At 34.5% G+C, this 17136-nt stretch overlaps 1 protein-coding gene across 9 annotated transcripts in view; it reads right to left on the reverse strand.

Annotated features, from left to right (window-relative positions):
- Positions 1 to 17136, reverse strand: part of CEP170 (centrosomal protein 170) — a 100840-nt gene that overhangs the window by 19537 nt on the left and 64167 nt on the right. For 5 of the 9 annotated variants that reach the window (XM_068676341.1, XM_068676340.1, XM_068676337.1 and 2 more), the window contains exons 10-13: positions 16955 to 17104; positions 10333 to 10459; positions 5133 to 6956; positions 1114 to 1164 (exon numbers count right to left, since the gene is read on the reverse strand). In XM_068676341.1, coding sequence (XP_068532442.1) covers positions 1114 to 1164; positions 5133 to 6956; positions 10333 to 10459; positions 16955 to 17104 — 2152 coding nt within the window. The remainder of the gene's footprint in view (positions 1 to 1113; positions 1165 to 5132; positions 6957 to 10332; positions 10460 to 16954; positions 17105 to 17136) is intronic. The other 4 variants (XM_068676343.1, XM_068676339.1, XM_068676338.1 and 1 more) reach the window with 2 other exon arrangements.

The raw sequence follows: 17136 nt of genomic DNA on the forward strand, positions 1-17136 counted from the left end.
GAAGACATAATTTAGCCTAGAAAGAAAACCAATAATACTGTGCCACAAAAAAAACAGCTTCACATCTAGAAAAACAGCAGCCTTAGAGCAAAAAGTGTATTTTCTCACATGAAGCACAAAGCATATACAGCCATGTTGCTGAAGACAGACTGAAGTATGAGAGTACTGAAATTAGCTCTCTTCCCCCTATAAATTAGTCAAGTCTAGAAAATGTGTATCAGATATACTGTCCTTGAGCAATCCAAGCAGGAAGAGAGATCACTGAATGTTAAATGAGTGCTCATCACTGCAACCTGCTAAATTCTTGCAGGGGATTTAATCCCCTAAACTCACTGACATTTATGAGGCTCTGTAATTACTGTAGACATTTTTAAAAGTGTGCGATCTCATTCTGGTAATTTAGAAGTCTCTAGTATATGAAAGAAAAATGTAAGAAGTAATAATGACTACTCCCAAACCATCAAAAGATTACAGATGAAGTATCAATGAATTTAGGTAACAAATACTGAAAGTAATTTTTAATTGATAAAAGATTTGTGCAATGCTTTGAAAGTCTATAGTGTGCAAAATATGACATTGGTGTATAAGCTTACATCCCTTCCCTCATGTAAATAATCCATCCGAAAACACAAATATGCTTGCAGAATTTTTTCAGGTTTAAATGCTGTCTTCAAATTGTATCCAGTTCTACTTTTTTTTTTTTTTTTTTTTTAATATTCTAACTTTCTGAAGAAAAGAAAAATGCCTCTCCAGTTACTTATTGTATTCGTTTTAGGGGGTTTTAAGCTTGTTTTTATAAGGGAAATAGAACATAAGCAGAAAAAGCACATTTCCCCACCAGTAGCATGCAAGCAACGTGTGACTGAAGGCCAAAGAGTTTTATGAGTTGGGCCCAAATTTCATTATTAATTTTTCTTTAAATGCTTTATTCTGGTTCGAATTAAATGTATGAAAATAAATGCAAATTTTATCTTAAAATCTCTCAAGTGAGGTAGTCCAGCAACTCAGCACTGTACAATGAGCATATGTAGTCATACATTGAAAAACTAAAGATTGAATGAGAAGTGAAATTATCAGAAATATCAGAAACAGATTTGATTTCTAGTACTCTACCACTGTAAGTTTCAACATCAGGATCTGGGTCTGGGAGAAGCTTGGGTTTCTCTGTGTACAAAATAGTGTTTTATCATGTTAATTTGTATTAAAACATTCAAATTAGAATCATTTGCTTAAATAAAATCTATTGATGAGATTGGTATTAATTTCTTTTTCACACAGTATTGACCCCACACTTTTTAGGCAAAGAGTCTTAAATTACACACTCACAAATAAAGAATTTTGCAAAAGCTTAAACATATCAGAGATACTATCCAATTGAAACAACATCAATAACAATTGTCTACGTAGTACCATAATTTTTATTTATATGTTAATACCTTAAAACGCTTATTTCTGTATGATCAAAAGGTTTCTTATTAACATGGAGGAAAACTTATTGTAGACCTACCAGTAGGCAAAAAAATTATTGTAGACCTACCAGTAGGCAAAAAATTGGTGACTACTGCGTGAAAAGCACAATGTATTGATAATACTTTAAGCTGGCAAATTTAGCGACTTGGACACCATAATCTTACTTTTAAGATTTAGGGACAGAATTGTTAAGCATAACCCTTACAAAATACTCTACTCTCACTGATGCATTCTCAGGGATCATCTGTGTTAAAGATCCTGAGATTCAGTGCTCAATACTTGCAATAAGGCTGAAGGTCAGCTAATAAGGGTTGTTTTCTTTCCATGCTTGAAACCTTTGTTTTACTTCAGGGATACCTCAACATCTTTGATTAACCTATCTGCTGATAATTTGCAATGACAACTAGGTCAGCAAGCCAGCAGAGCTGCTATATACAACTAGTTGCTGAACAAGGTCTCATTGCTTTGACATAATGCAGAATTTTATGGTTGCAGCTTGGTACTCTTAACACTGGGCCTGTATTCGTTGTTCTTTTTCCCAACGTTTTTTTTTTGTAAAACTTTTATTTCTTTTTTTATACTATCATAACATCATCTGCAATTTTCCTCCACAATTGTGGAAAAAGTTCTTCAGTGTTCTCAGTTTTATTGATCACTATTTTTTGTCAATTTAGTGCTTTGATTAAATCTTTCATTGCATGTACTATAGAATTACTAATTCTGCTTCACAGCTTTTTTGCAGTGTTGCCAGTTATCAAGCCTCCTGCCATGGAAACACCCTGATAATCACTTTAATGCTGATAATTCCCATCCAAGACATTCCACTTATCTGCTTGCCCTTTCATTTAAAAGAGAGCAGCAATACTTTAGCCTACCAAAGCTTCAAATAGATTCTTGAAATTATGGACTTGCTCACAGCTCTGACAATTTTAATGCTATTATGTTTCAATTCATCCACATGAAGTACAAGGCAATAAAAATATCCAATCAATGTAGGTCATTTTTCTGCCCTCCTTCTACAGGCATGTATGTCTGAACATTGAAAAAGATTTGTGAAATGCAGAAATAATTTCCTCTTTGGTAGATTGGAGTTAAGAAGTGTGATTCTGCTGCCAATGCTTAGTGATCTAAAATGTTGTAATGCTAAATGCGCTGATGAGAAGGCCCATGGAACAACCTTAACACCTCAATCACAACCGATCCTCTGGTAAAAGAAAAAGAAACTAATTTACTGGTAATGACCATCCATTTTACAGTCTAGCTAGGTCCAGGGAGACAAGAAAATACATCATAGTTATGTCTTGATTAAATCTGCGCAAAGGAAAACAAATTCAAACATTCTGAAGTACTTTTCTCAGGCACTTCATTAGTCATTTTCAGGAGTGTGGCAATTTAAGTGAATTGTTGACATTTCTAGAAACAAAATTAAGTTGAGGAACTAGATGCTTTGGATCCAAAAGCTTCCGCTGTAGTACATTTTTATATAATGCAAGAGAATAGTACATCCTATTATAAGACATTTTAAATAGGGATAAAGTATTATTATATAGTGTTATTATAAAGCATAACTAATAACTTGAGCTTTTGGGTAGTTATTAGCATCGTTTTTAAGATGCTAATGGAAAAATGGAGACACACTGAGTAGTGGCTTATATAAGAAAATTTTACATTTCTATAGCAATTCATATGTATTTGAAGTATTTAAAAGGTCTACATGCTACTCCCTGATTTGGGGAGTAAACTGATCAAACTGATCAATTCATTTAATAACAGGAGCTATTCCTACTACAAATTTTCAAACCAGTATTTTTTTATTTGTATTTTTATAATGTCTATCTTACTGTGTTGGGATAGCTCATAAGAAGATTTTTTTTTTTTTTGGAAAGCAGAATATTTTATACAAGCCACAGTAAACAGTGTAATGCAGTGAAATGAACACTCAAGGAAAGAGAAAGCTAAGAGCAATCCACTAACAGAAGAAGCAAACCATCTCAATCTGAGAACTTGTTTAGGAAACATGCAGTAGTACATAAACCTCAAAATCCATACAGTTTTGTGAAAAAAACAACAACAACAACAACAAAAAAAAGCAAAGTAGCAAGTAACATCTGGGGTTTGCCTTTTCAGAAATCAGCAATATCAGGATATGAACTCGTGTTAATTCTTAAAGATATGAGCAGTCTTAAATGACACTCTTCCCTGGCCTAATGTTGCCAGCTTTCAGGCTGCACAAATCAATTTAAAATAGACTAAAAGTGAAAACATGTTATTTTTCCAATAGTATCTTAGAGGGAAAGATTGTTTATCTGACGCTTAGCTTTTTTTTTTTTTCATTTATTTTTTGTATCGTTGTAGACAACTGTCATCATATTGCAACAGATTCAACTATATAGTTCAGTGAACACCTCATTTGTATCTCTTCAGAAATTTCTATTAAGCTAATAAATAACACAACAAAAGGATACCTGTCTGGGAGAAAACACTGGTTAGAATCCTAAAAAGGTACATTTACAATATACAAGCAACAAAAGGGCTGCAGGAAACGTATCTATTGCAGACCTTTAAATCAACTCTGAAGGGGAAGCAGCAAAGTAAAATATACAATCTCAGTGGCAACACTCAGCACTGCAAGTAAGGAAGCTATTGTAATTTTATTTTATTTTTCTTAGATTGTGGACTGCCTCTAAATACGGACAATCTTTGACGATTCAAAGAGCAAAAGATCACCAATTATAGATATCCATTTAATATGAGACATGACTTATATAGAATCACCACATTTTTACTTAAGTTGACTTAATATTCCTGTTAGCCTTTCACACTGTTCATATTTAAAGCATTATGTTAGCTTCTAACAAAATAGCAGGTTATAATTCATCAATTATATGGATTTTTTTTTCATCTATAGATAAGACGATATTACTGTAAATATGCAACTACACTAAAGAAGGTCAACATGACTTGGAAATAATGATGAAATCATAAATTGTCACAACTTTGAACAGAGAACAAAAACTACTCCAAGGAAAGGCAAACATTTTATTATTAATTACTTTATGGTGTTTATTTAGGTAGTATTTGTGTTTCATTTTTTAATTTTAAACTTTTTTGTTATCATCATTATTAAACAAACTTCATGGTTGTGGTTTTGGAAGCTAATCTTAAATTACAGGTATGATTATCCTAAAAATGCTCAGAGTATTTCCTTGGGAAACACTACATGTTGGGCTTGTAAATATGCTGAACAAATAAACATTATATTTTCTATGCAGTAAAAAGCATCGCTGACCTTCTGAACACTTACTACCATGACTAGCGCAGAGAGATTCCACCCTGTTTTTATACCAACACTAATCAAATCAGTGCTGCCACACTTGAATGCCTCACTGGAATTCCTTCTTACTGATCTATAGCTACAAAAAATAAACAAACATATATCCATCCAAGAAGGTAAAGGATTGAAATTTCTTGTCTTTGTGATTTTAAGTAAGAAATATCTGCAAGTGTCAGCAAGGAAGACTCTTACTTGAAAGAAAAAAAGAGTCAACTAAAGCTCAACAAATTGTTTCATAACAACATTCCTTATAAAAGTATATAAATATAAAAAAAATAAAAATCAAAATATACGGTATTGTAGAAGCTAGTTAAATAATCTGACATACCTGAGGGAGAATTATGAGCTGAAGCCAAAGATTTGGATTTTGAATCTGAAAGTCGAGAAATGCTATTGGCTCGAGTTCTAGCAGAAACTTTACTACTATCTCCAGCTGATGTCAACCTGGTACCACTTCTGATAATAGCTTCTGGGGTACGAGATGAGGCAGTGCTTCTAGTTATTGTTGCTTCAGAATCACTACGTGCTGATAAAGAGCCAAGTCGAGTTCTGCGAGGTTGAGCAAGTAAGTCTATTCTGGAAATACTTCTCCTCCCTGAAGGAGGTTTTGATGTAGAACTTGTAGTGGACACTTCGGAAGCCACTGAAGCTTTATCAGCATCAGCAAGCTCACTATCTGAGGCTTCACCAAGCCGTGCTCTGCGCAAGAGAGAAGTCCTTGTAGGACGAGGTCTTGGAAGAGTAGTAGATTTACTAGATTGCCCAAGTGCAACAGGAGTGCTTTTCGATTTAGCTGACTTTCCTTCCATTTTGGAATGTAAAAGTTCATCTGCTGAGGCAAAAGGAACTCTTCCATGTGATTTGCCAGAGTAGGTTTCCTGGTCAGATGATAAGATATCAGAAATGGCGGAATGAGGTACACTAGATGTTTGGTCATCATCTGTCAAATCCACTGACGGTTGTCTCATTCTTCCACTAGATTGCACAGTTTTGCGAGCATCAGCTCTAGACCCACCATCTGAAGAACGACTTTTAGTTTTCTTTTCCATCTTTTCTCTGGCACTTGTTGCAGAAGATTTTAAAACATCCTTTGAAGGGGAACCAGAGGAACATCTATCTTTATATAAGGTTGTAAAGCTCTTCCGTTTCTGTGTGGATTTTCTTTCAGAGTCACCAGTAACGAGACTGATTGTGCTGGCTGTATCTACATCTGATTCTGGTGATATGGAATTATCTCTGTTATAGCTTGGAGTCTCAGGACCTTCATCAGTTTTATTTTCTTCACGGAGTTTAGCTTCAAGGAAAGCCATTACAGCTTCTGTGTCCTTTAAAATGAGCGTTGTATCTAGACTGGAATCAGTGTCCATTGAATCACTTCTGTCACGTGTCCTGTTTGCAGATGCTGAGGGGGCAACAGATCCACTTTGCTTATTAATATGAGGAATAAGTTCTATCGGTACATTTGTGCTAGGCTTATCTATAGTAAAGCTGCCTTGCCTCACTAATGGTTTTGAAGATTCCTTTTTTTCTCCTCCTGATGTTTTAGGACTTTGTCCTTTAGTAGTTTCCTCATTTTTTCTTCTCTTTCCCTCATTCTGTGCCAACTTCACTTCTGTTTTATCAGTAACATGTCCAGAAGCTTTGTCTTGATTATCTGAAGTTTTGTGTGACACAGCAATCTCCTCCCTACCCTTCTCAACTTGATTTGTAGCAGGTTTTGTAGAAGATAGTTTTGAGGGTGTCCAGTGTCCTTGCTCCTTTCGTTCTTGTTGAATTTTTGCTAAAGCTTGTTTCACTACAGAAGTTTCTCTGCCAGTTTCAGCTCTCTCTTTACTGGAGCTAGGGAAAGAAAAAACTTTTTCTCCTGTAGCTTTTGGTGAAAGACCATTCACTGTTCTGCCTGACTTAGCTATACTTCTGCTGTCAGCATCTGAGGCACGAGCTGGAGTTTCTTTCTCCTGAAGTTCAGTATCTTGCTTTTCACCTATTTCTGATCTCTGATGAGATGTAGCTTTTGTTCTGGAGCCTTCACTCACTTTCTCCTCTTTGGGAAGCTGTGGAAGCGTCCTCCTTTTTCGCTCTCCTTGGCTGGTCACAGAAGTTGCTGAACCAGCGCTTCTGATGGAAATACCAGACTCGCTGATGTCTGTGTCTGAAAATGAGAAAGGAAAAACAGCTAAGAAACCATTCACAATAGCAAGCTAAACACAATCGTTAAATTATTAAGATTGCATAACACTAATCAAGCAACATAAAACAGAATTGCAAAAAGTAATTGGAACATAAAAATGTTATTTGTCCACTTATCTATTCCATAGTAGGATGAATTATATTTAGGTAAACATATGTTATACAAAGTGGAACAAGCTCTCAGGTGATGGAGATTTGACTATCCCTATAAACTTTTTGAGTAGGTAACTCTTCAAATAATTTTCCAGCTTAGCATTTGTCCTATTCTCATTAGGCATAATTTCATCTTATGGGTAACAGTGGAAACACTCTTATTATTACAGAGTGGAAACTGTGAATTACATTAACTACTTCCTAAACTATAATCAATAAGTTGATCATAATTGGCTCTATTATTTCATTTCATTTTGTAATAAAAATGGAATAAAATCATGTATGTTAACACAATTTTAGAACAGGTAACACCTGATTAAAGGCATTAGATATATAAAAAGATATTCTGTATTACTAGAACTACAATATTAGGAGTGCCATACAAAAGGACAGTTTATTCAACACAATGTTATTACAACCTAATCCAAAGTAGCTGATACACTGCATGTGTCTACCAAAACAATGTCTAAAAGATAGCAAGGGAATTACTACAATGAACCATCAGAGACCTATCAGACCTCTGACCTTATCAGAGACCTGATCAAGTCAGAAAAAGCCATCTTCTCAGTGTTCTTCCTAAAAATGTCATGTTGCAGGAAAATGGAAGGAGTCATTGCAGAAGCAGGGTAAGAATGCAAAGACAAAATAACATTTTTCCTGCTTCATTCTAAGTTCAGTATCTGTACAACATACATGTATGGTCTACGATTGCTCTCATATATAAAGGAAAGTTTTCAAAAATATGTAGAATTTGAGCTATGCGAGAAGCTCTCCTTGAAAACAAACTTTTAGCCAGCAAAGTACACCAACACTGTATATATTAACCTGTTTTTGTGCTCCAACTCTAATTTAAATATGTACATGATATATCACAGTTACATCAGGGCACTATTACAACAGGAATGGGAAAGCCAGTTTTACATCCCTAAACAGATTCAGCACCACATTTCTAAGTTCCTGAATCGAGTAAGACTCTCCTTTCTACTCGCTTGCTCCACAGCTGCTTGTCTCACCAAGGGGTTGCAGGCCATCCCTGCAAAACCACCGCTCAAGGAACACTGAAGAGTAGCTTTCAGTATTGAAAAGCCTAGATTTTGAAAAGCCTAGCAAAAACTAGATTAATTTTGGAGAAATTCCCAATAATATTTCTGTTTCACTTTTTTTTTTTTTTTTTATAATTTACTGTTCAAGTTATGAATGCAACTTTAGAATTATTTTCCTTTCTCTTCCTTTCATTCTGGCAGAATAATACACAGAATTGAAAGCTAACTTTTTTCTGAAGAAGCTGTTTTTTTCTTCCAGTACAGAAAAGATTTACAGATAAGATAAAGAACACAGAAAGTATCTGAATTCATTTACTAGTTTTATCTAAAATCTGAGGGCAATGAAGTAAATCTATGACAAAACCACTTAGGAAATGCATCCATTAGTTACAACTAAATTAAGATGTTCCAAGACAAATAGAAGAAATTTGAAAGAAAAAAAAGTCATTACAGGATTCAAGATTGAGTAGCTCAGACAAGGGTTCAGTTCTCGTAAAGCAGGTGAGAAACAGTGTCAGCTATCTGTACTGACCAAGAAACGTATAATTTGGACAGAAAAATATGAATGTGAAATTGTTTTTTTGCCTAAAAAAAAAATAATCCCCAAACTATTTGTTTATTTGTTAATGTCACATAGAATTGATAAATGTTTTGGAGAAATCTCTGCTGCTACAGTTTTACACTTGTTTGAGGACCCAAGGAGAAGGGTGCTTGTGGTGGGGAACAAAACAAAACAAAACAAAAAAAACACAAACCAGGAAACTGAGTAACAAGCTTAAGTTTGTTCTGCAGAAGGTCTGACTGCTGGGCAGAATGCTGAGACCAGGTTTCCAGACTAAGCAGGGAGAGAATCACAGGATTCCACTCTGGAAGCTGTAATGGCTTGGTTTTAATCAGTAGAAAATGCATTCTTCTGAGAAACTAAAAAGTCAAAGATATAACTTGCTCTGAAATTTAAGAGACATACGTATTCTTGAAAATCTGAACAAAGCCAGCAGCTATAACAAAAAAATAGGGAACACATATTATATTTCTGAATGTAACTTTGTAGAAAAAAATATTAACTAAAAAGATGCTTAGAACCATAGAAAAAATAATTTATTCTACTCACCAATGTCTAACAAGAGGTTATTGGACACATTCTGTAGATGGCAGTGTATCTTCCAAAGTGGTGTACACAGAAAAGCACTCTGTACTTTTAAAGTACACTTTTTCCCTAATTAAAATTTTTTTAAACTTTGTTGTAAATTTTGATGTCAACTGGAATAAAAGAAAAGGCTGGAGTTGCAGAACACAAATCTCTCTCCAGCAGGTAGAGTTATAATTGGTTAATTTTTGGTCACTAAGAAGCATATCACTTTTGGAATATGGAACATTCATTGAGATGACATCCTTTTGCAGTTACCAGTCAATTTTGCAACAAAAAGCCACATTAACTCACATAATTTGCAGAAGACAACTGAGGAACTACTTTGCAAGACTTATTAAATTCTACCTCAATATGCAAATACCAGTATTAAAATTCCACTAAATTACCATTTCTAGGCTGAAACTGAGAGGAAGAAAACAGAAGGTAAATAACATAAGCAACTGCTTCACAGTCAAGAGTGCAGACCTTAAAGAACATACTACTTAAAGTCACAAATTTCAATAGCTTAACTAAGGACAGACAGTTGTTCATTGCTGGAGATAAAATATGTTTTCTATGTTTCCAAGATCAGGAAGTACACTGCTACTACTCAGCTAACTAATAACTGAATAATGAGTTTCAGGTTGGACCGTTTAATATTAAAAATTAAAATCGTGTTTTGAACTTGGGCATTACTGAAAAAGATGTAAAGAAAGAAACATACTATGCAGACCAAATCAAATCTCATTCAAGTGAAAGTTTCTTTTATATCACACACTTTTTTTTTTTTTTTTTAGTAACATTCAGTTTAATTTTGACACTCTTCTGACACATCAAAAACACAATCACTGAGCTTGTTTTTCTGTTGCTTCTTCTCAAAGACATGGAAGAATTTCAGGTGAAGATAATGTGCAAAGAGTAAGAAAGTTACTTGTTTATGTACATAACTGCTTTTTTCCCCTTTCAGAGGCTTCTTCATCAGATATTATGACAACAAGAACTGCTTTTAGTACCGTTTTCTAGTGGAACAGGCACAGGTGACTCCAATCTGATGTCATCATGATCATGACGTGTGTGATTGGCAGCCAAACTGGCCCACTGTGATACCCAACGTTTACTTCCAGGGGCAGGAGAACCTTCCTAAGGAAGATAAAGCAGAAGAAAAATTACTTATAGATTAAAAGCATGCTCTCGTTACAGGTTTTCCTGTAATAGAAGTGTTAGACACTTTTCTTGGAGGAAGTTGAAAAAGGAGTTTACTTCAATAAATTTTAGTTATCAGTTCTATAATGGCAACATATATGTAAGTGACTCTATATAGATACAGAATCAGTACAGAATAAGCAGCATTTCCTAGTGCAACGAACTTTTAATCAGAACCCATAGGAAATACATTAGAACACTTGTCTGCTTCAAAACAGAAGAGCAGGAGATAAACATGGTAAGTGTGTGCACAAGAAGTAAGAATGTGCTTTGGGAAGATAAGAAAGTGACATTTTACCAGCTTAAAAGACACTTTTGTCCAGATACAATATTGTATTTACTTCTTTCGGGAAAGACTACCTCAAGGACTGAAAGAATAAAATAATTTGTGATGGAAAGTAAAGGAAGATCAGATCACTTGTTTGGCCTAAATGACAGAACAAGCAAAGATTAGTTTTATATCTTCCTACTGGATCATTATCTGATTGTTTTGTTTTTTTGTAGCTGACCTGAAAAGGAAATTGATTTGATATCCTGAAGGGGAAGCCATTTGAAACTTTTTTCCATTTAAAAAAAGAAACACAGAAAGCAAAACAGCTGCTTATGCTGTATCCTTATAGTACAAAAAACTTTTTTTTCCCCAAACCAGATTTCTAAATATAATGCAATATTCCTGTTTTATCCGATATACTATAGTTTTGCTTGCTTACTTCCCTAAAAGAAGACAGCAGACAACTATGGCTGTACGTATATGTATGTACACATGCACATGTGTGGGCTGTACACTACTGAAAGCTTCATAAGAGTTTAGTTGGTCAACCTTATTGGAATCAAAACACAAAATTCTGCAAATAAGAAAAGTCACTGATAGCAGCTCCATAAGTTACATAAGTATAGACAAGTAAAACAAGAAATTACAATTCAAGACAATAAGAGAGATGGGAAAGACATGAAAATACGAGTAACTTGCTTCATAAGAAAATTTGCAGGTGCTATTGCAAAGTTTAGATGGAGCTCTGCTGCCTGTTCAGATCTTGGCATTTATATTCAAAATGTTGATTTTTGCCTAATTCATTGGCCACTCTGGGATTCCACTCTTTGATCAGGAACCAACTCTTCATATTTTATATAATTTATTTAGCAGAAATGGAATGGTGAAAAATGTCGTCTAGTGTATGAGGGTTCTTTCAAATTAAAAGTAACTTAGACATCAAATGTCTAGGAAAACTTGAATTTATGGTCATGAATATCTCTTAATTATATGGATGACCCTAATTAATGAAAACAAAAGCATCATGAATCTATTTCAGAATGTTATGAATGAAGCATGTACAGACCGATCAAATCATCAACTACTGTGTCCACATGCTAAATTAATCCTATAATAAAAATGTTACAAAATAAAAATCTTAACAGGAAAGTAGGGCAATTCAATGTTTCTGATATTTATGGGCATTTCTGAACACAATGTAAGGAAAGAGTGCCAGAATGAATCATATTACAAAAAAAAAAAAAAAAAAAGGCAAAAATGTGCAGCATTTATGTATTGACAACAAAAACCATTGCCAGTGCTGATGCTTCATTTTTCTTTCATGTCTAAATTTTGTCTACTCTATTTTCTTGTCCCTACTAGCAAACATCCATCTTTAATAAAGCAAATAATTGCAGCCTAAAGTAAATATGATAGCAGTCCCAATTATCTTTGCTACAGAAAATCCTAAATCTTTGTGTACCATCTAACCAGTTCCATACAGATACGATTTCTGACACATAATCAGCAATCTGAATTCCACTTTGCAGTGAAGTATAAAGATTTTGTGAATTAATTGTAATTACCCTGCCAAAAAACCTTTTCTACACAGCAGTAGATGCCAATGTGTTTTATCAACTCTCTGTATATACAAGTACAAACAACAAAGCTATCAAGATTCTTTTAACAGTAGTTTAAGCATGGAGATTTTAGTACTTTACTAAAGTTACAAAAAGGTTTTTATTAAATCTAATATGCAACACTATAATAAAGCTTAACTCCAAACAGATTAATATCCAAATGTGAAAGCTTTATAAAACTTTTAGGATAACAGAACGTGACCTTTATTTATTTTCCTCTACTATTTCATGTGTTTGCATCTTTCAGGCTTTCCATAAGCAATCCTCCAAATTTTCTCTTGAATAAAAAGAGGAGTTTCCTAGTTTTTTAGGCTTACTGCCAGGCTTACATAAGAGACTCCAGCATTTTAACGTTGCATTGCATCTGCTTTCCTTTATGTTTATCGTATATTCAAACTGAATTTGAGAAACACATCCACAGAAAAAATACCCATGGATTTCTGTAGACAAATTTTGCAGCCTGAAGATTCAGAGCTTTGGGTTCTACATCTGAAAAAAGCCACAGCACATGCAAATGACACCTGAAAGCCTCTCCAATACTTGGCATTTCACAGCACAATAATAGTAACTTTAAATAAATTTCAACAAACAGAATCAAAGTCTTTTAAGACACACATTCCAATCGTTTCATGTTGTAAGAATCAGACTATGCCATCCTTTCATGAATTTACGTGCCATTTTGAAAGCAGTCTTCTGGCTTCTCCCCTTTCCTTCCCTGTTTCTGAACCACATTCCTCCAGCAGTGATCTTTTTTTTTTCTTTCAGATCTTCGTACTCATTCTATTTATACCAATGTTTCCACATTTGCTTACAGAACAACACTGACATCTATCTCAAATATTTCTTTTTTTCATTCTATTGCATTTACTTCCCTAACACAGCAAACCCCACATCATACCCATGTCAGCTACTGCTTTGCTATAGTAAATAAATTAAATGGTATCAAGCTCTTGTAAAGCAAATCTCCATTCATTTAATCATCTGAGCACACCTCTCTGTAGTTTAGAATTCACCCCTCTTAAACAAGAATGGTAACAAAGCTCACGCCAATATTTCAGTTTCACCACCACTTCCCATCAGAGACAACACTTCCCATTTCTACTGGCAATATATTACCCAGTGCATCCAAAAGTCATGTTTGCCTTTTCACAGCCATAGGACCTTGGTGACACAATCATCCTACGTTCTAAGTTCATAGCATCTAAGTTCAAACAAAAAACAAGCATCAAACTTCAGACTCAATGGTTTCTCTATGAAAGGATAGGGAATTTGTGTAATAAGATCAGACAACAAAAGGGCATAGAGCCTCTAAATACGTGTGCCGCTCTCTGCTTCTAAGGAGCAATACAAGTATTTACATGAATAAAGTTATTCAGTATTCACAATGTCAGCACTATTATTTACTTTAATCTTCAGTGACAAAGACATGAAGCAGGCATTCAAAACAAAAAAAGGAGCATTGTCAGCAATGGCACTGATGACCCTGCAGACACAGAAAAATAAAAGAGGTATGTCCTTAATGAGTACATCAAAAATGATATTGATAAATCATGTACATGATTTAAGAACTGTGGCTAGCATATAGTCACTGAAAATTAAATGGAAGTTTGATGGATAAATCATAACCCTAATTCTCTTTGTTCTCTATCATATTTAATATTTTTTCTTAAACCACACTTACCTTGGTTTGCAAGTGGCAGCTCATAATATAGAAAAAAAAATTAAATATTTTACATAAATGGATTTAGTATTGTTAATGCTTCTTTTTGATGCTTATAACCATTGAAAAGGCAAGAAACAGAGCATGCAAGCTCAATCCAATTGTGTCAGACATTTATTCTGCATTTCATCTAGTCTCATGACTCCTTCAAAGTACCAAAGCTTGTCATATCAAAGGAAAAAGGGAGAATTTCTTTATAAGTAAAGCAAATTGTATTCCCTTCAAAGCAAGTTATTTACAATGTGCCTTCTAAAGTGAATATATTTAAACTCAGGATAATCTTTCAACCCCAAAATTATTTTATAAATCCTCATAATTTCCCAAGCCATCTTTTTCATCTTCCAGAACTAAACACTCTTTAACTTTTAACCCCTTCTTCTATGTCAAACATGTTCTGATTACATCTCATTCTTCTAAATCATCTATAGGTGCAACTGTCATAGGCAGATGCAACAAGACCTCCCCACAGCCTGGGACACTGAGCTACCCCAAGGTTACCTGATTATTTAGGCAAAATCTTCAATAAGGCTTATTCACTTAGGATCTGCAGCTCACTAATACAGTAAGACTTCCAAAAAGCACAAGTGAAAAAGCTCACATATAACAAGAATACGATGCTCATGTACTTTGCAAATCAAACACACCTGCCTCTCCCTTTCCTAATAATAAAACAAATAATCTGTTTTGGCTAAAATAAAATAAAATAAAATAAAAGTTTAAATATTACAACCTTCTCTCCAGTTGAACCTATAGTTATCCTCATTACTATTTCCCTACTACAAAATTATGAAACACACCTCTTTTTCTGAACTAGCTTCTCTTTTACTTCCACATATGTATTAACTTACTTCTATTTTTAAGTTTCTCTAGTAAGCTTTTTACCAACCTTCATTTACCCTCATCTCTTTCTACATTAATTCATGCTATATCCATGTTGTTTCATCTCCTTTACTTACAGAGCAATTACCATTTTTCCCCTGCTATGCCTCACAATAATCCTATAAATTATGACTACACTAAGATAACCCACTCCTTTCCCATTACATGAAGAAAGCTTATGTATTCAGCAAAGCATCCATAGTAATAAAAAGGGACCATTTTTGTAATTTCAACTTAATTCAAAGGGAGTGTTCATATGCCATTGCCAGAAGGGTTCTTAAACCTGTCCTATGATTGCAGAAGTCCCGGTCACAGAATCACACAGAATCACAGAATTTCTAGGTTGGAAGAGACCTCAAGATCATCGAGTCCAACCTCTGACCTAACGCTAACAGTCCCCACTAAACCATATCCCTAAGCTCTACATCTAAACGTCTTTTGAAGACTTCCAGGGATGGTGACTCCACCACCTCCCTGGGCAGCCCGTTCCAGTGCCTAACAACCCTTTCAGTAAAGAAATTCTTCCTAACATCTAACCTAAAACTCCCCTGGCGTAACTTTAGCCCATTCCCCCTCGTCCTGTCACCAGGCACATGGGAGAACAGGCCAACCCCCACCTCGCTACAGCCTCCTTTAATGTACTTATACAGAGCAATAAGGTCTTCTCAAATCAACCTGTTATTTGTAAAGTATGATACCTGGAAAGCTCAATCATGGTCATAAAATAAATCATATATTCTTCTGCTGTTATAAATAGGAAAAAATACAGAAATGGAAACAAATCAGTACTTTTGATAATTTTGAAAACTCACAAGGCACAAAAGAGCTGAATGCTGCAAAAGGCATGAAAAAGGGTAAAATTGCACTTACAGATTCATTCAAAGAAGCAAGGTACAGTAACCTTACAAAAATGACTTGAAGACACTAATCTAGATACACTGACTTATTTAGTGTATCAGGGCTGCACAGTAGCCCAAATACAAAAATGACAATGTACAATTTTTCTATGAAAAGCAGTCTTCTAGATACCAAAATCAATACATTTGCATGGCAGGCAGACCGTCGTACTTTAAGCTTTTGATGTCTTCCAGAAAAATTGCTTATTTATAAAGTTTGTTAATTTACAAGATGGTATTTCAGCATCAATTTGCCATGGCAAGCAGAATAAATGTGATGTGCTTCGTTATCAGATTTAATTCTGCTCCAGTCTGAGCCTGTTCTATTTCTAACACATTTTAAGCTATCTTTTATCCATCACCATGATATCAGAATGTCTCCCAGGATTTCAATATGCAATATGATTAACATCTAGCTCATGTGCATATTTTGAGTCATATACAAAGAACAGACATTTTCCTTTGCCTAATCTTTTATCAACTGATTTAATTATACTGCTTCTGAGGCAACTAACATAAGTGATTTCTCATGAGTGGCATCTCACTTGAGAAAAGAAACCCTGAATTTAAAAACCTCTGGCTTCGTTAAAAAAATAACCTGAAATGTATTTTTTTTTCCCTAGCTGGCTTTGTATCACACATTAAATGCATATACCTTATTTCTGAATTTTAATATAGTTACTTGCTTTGGGCTATAAAACATAACCAGCTTTTCCTCAGTTCCACTGTATAAACTACAAGAAACATATACTGTGCAAATGTGTGTTGCAAAAGCAATGTTGCAACAAAATTCTTGCTACATTTCCCATACACTGGTATTAGTGCATATGGAAAAGTAGCAAAGTTAAAACTTTTCCCAATTTTACTTGCCTCTCTTTGACATAGAGATTTCAATAATGCAATAAAGGACTAAGAAAAATAAAGAACGTAGAGACCTGAGCTAATATTTTCCAGGCAAGGTTTTGTTTGCTCTTTAACACTTATTTTTCAATTATTAGTGCTCTCTCATCGGAAGAAAAAAGAAGACCATCAAAAGTTAAATTCTACCTCTGTGTCAAGAAATCCAGTTGTACTCAGTGGTCTTTTTTCTTCCAGCACTACTGTAGCAGAATTTATAGCCCAATCTTTTACTAAATCTTTCTGGTTCTCGTTGATAACAGGCCTATTATAATCCTGGCTGTCATCCACTCCAAATACCTGAAAATGAAACAAACCATTACACACATTAA

This window comes from Anas acuta, chromosome 3, assembly GCF_963932015.1.
Source record: "Anas acuta chromosome 3, bAnaAcu1.1, whole genome shotgun sequence".
NCBI classification, from domain to species: Eukaryota; Metazoa; Chordata; class Aves; order Anseriformes; family Anatidae; genus Anas; species Anas acuta.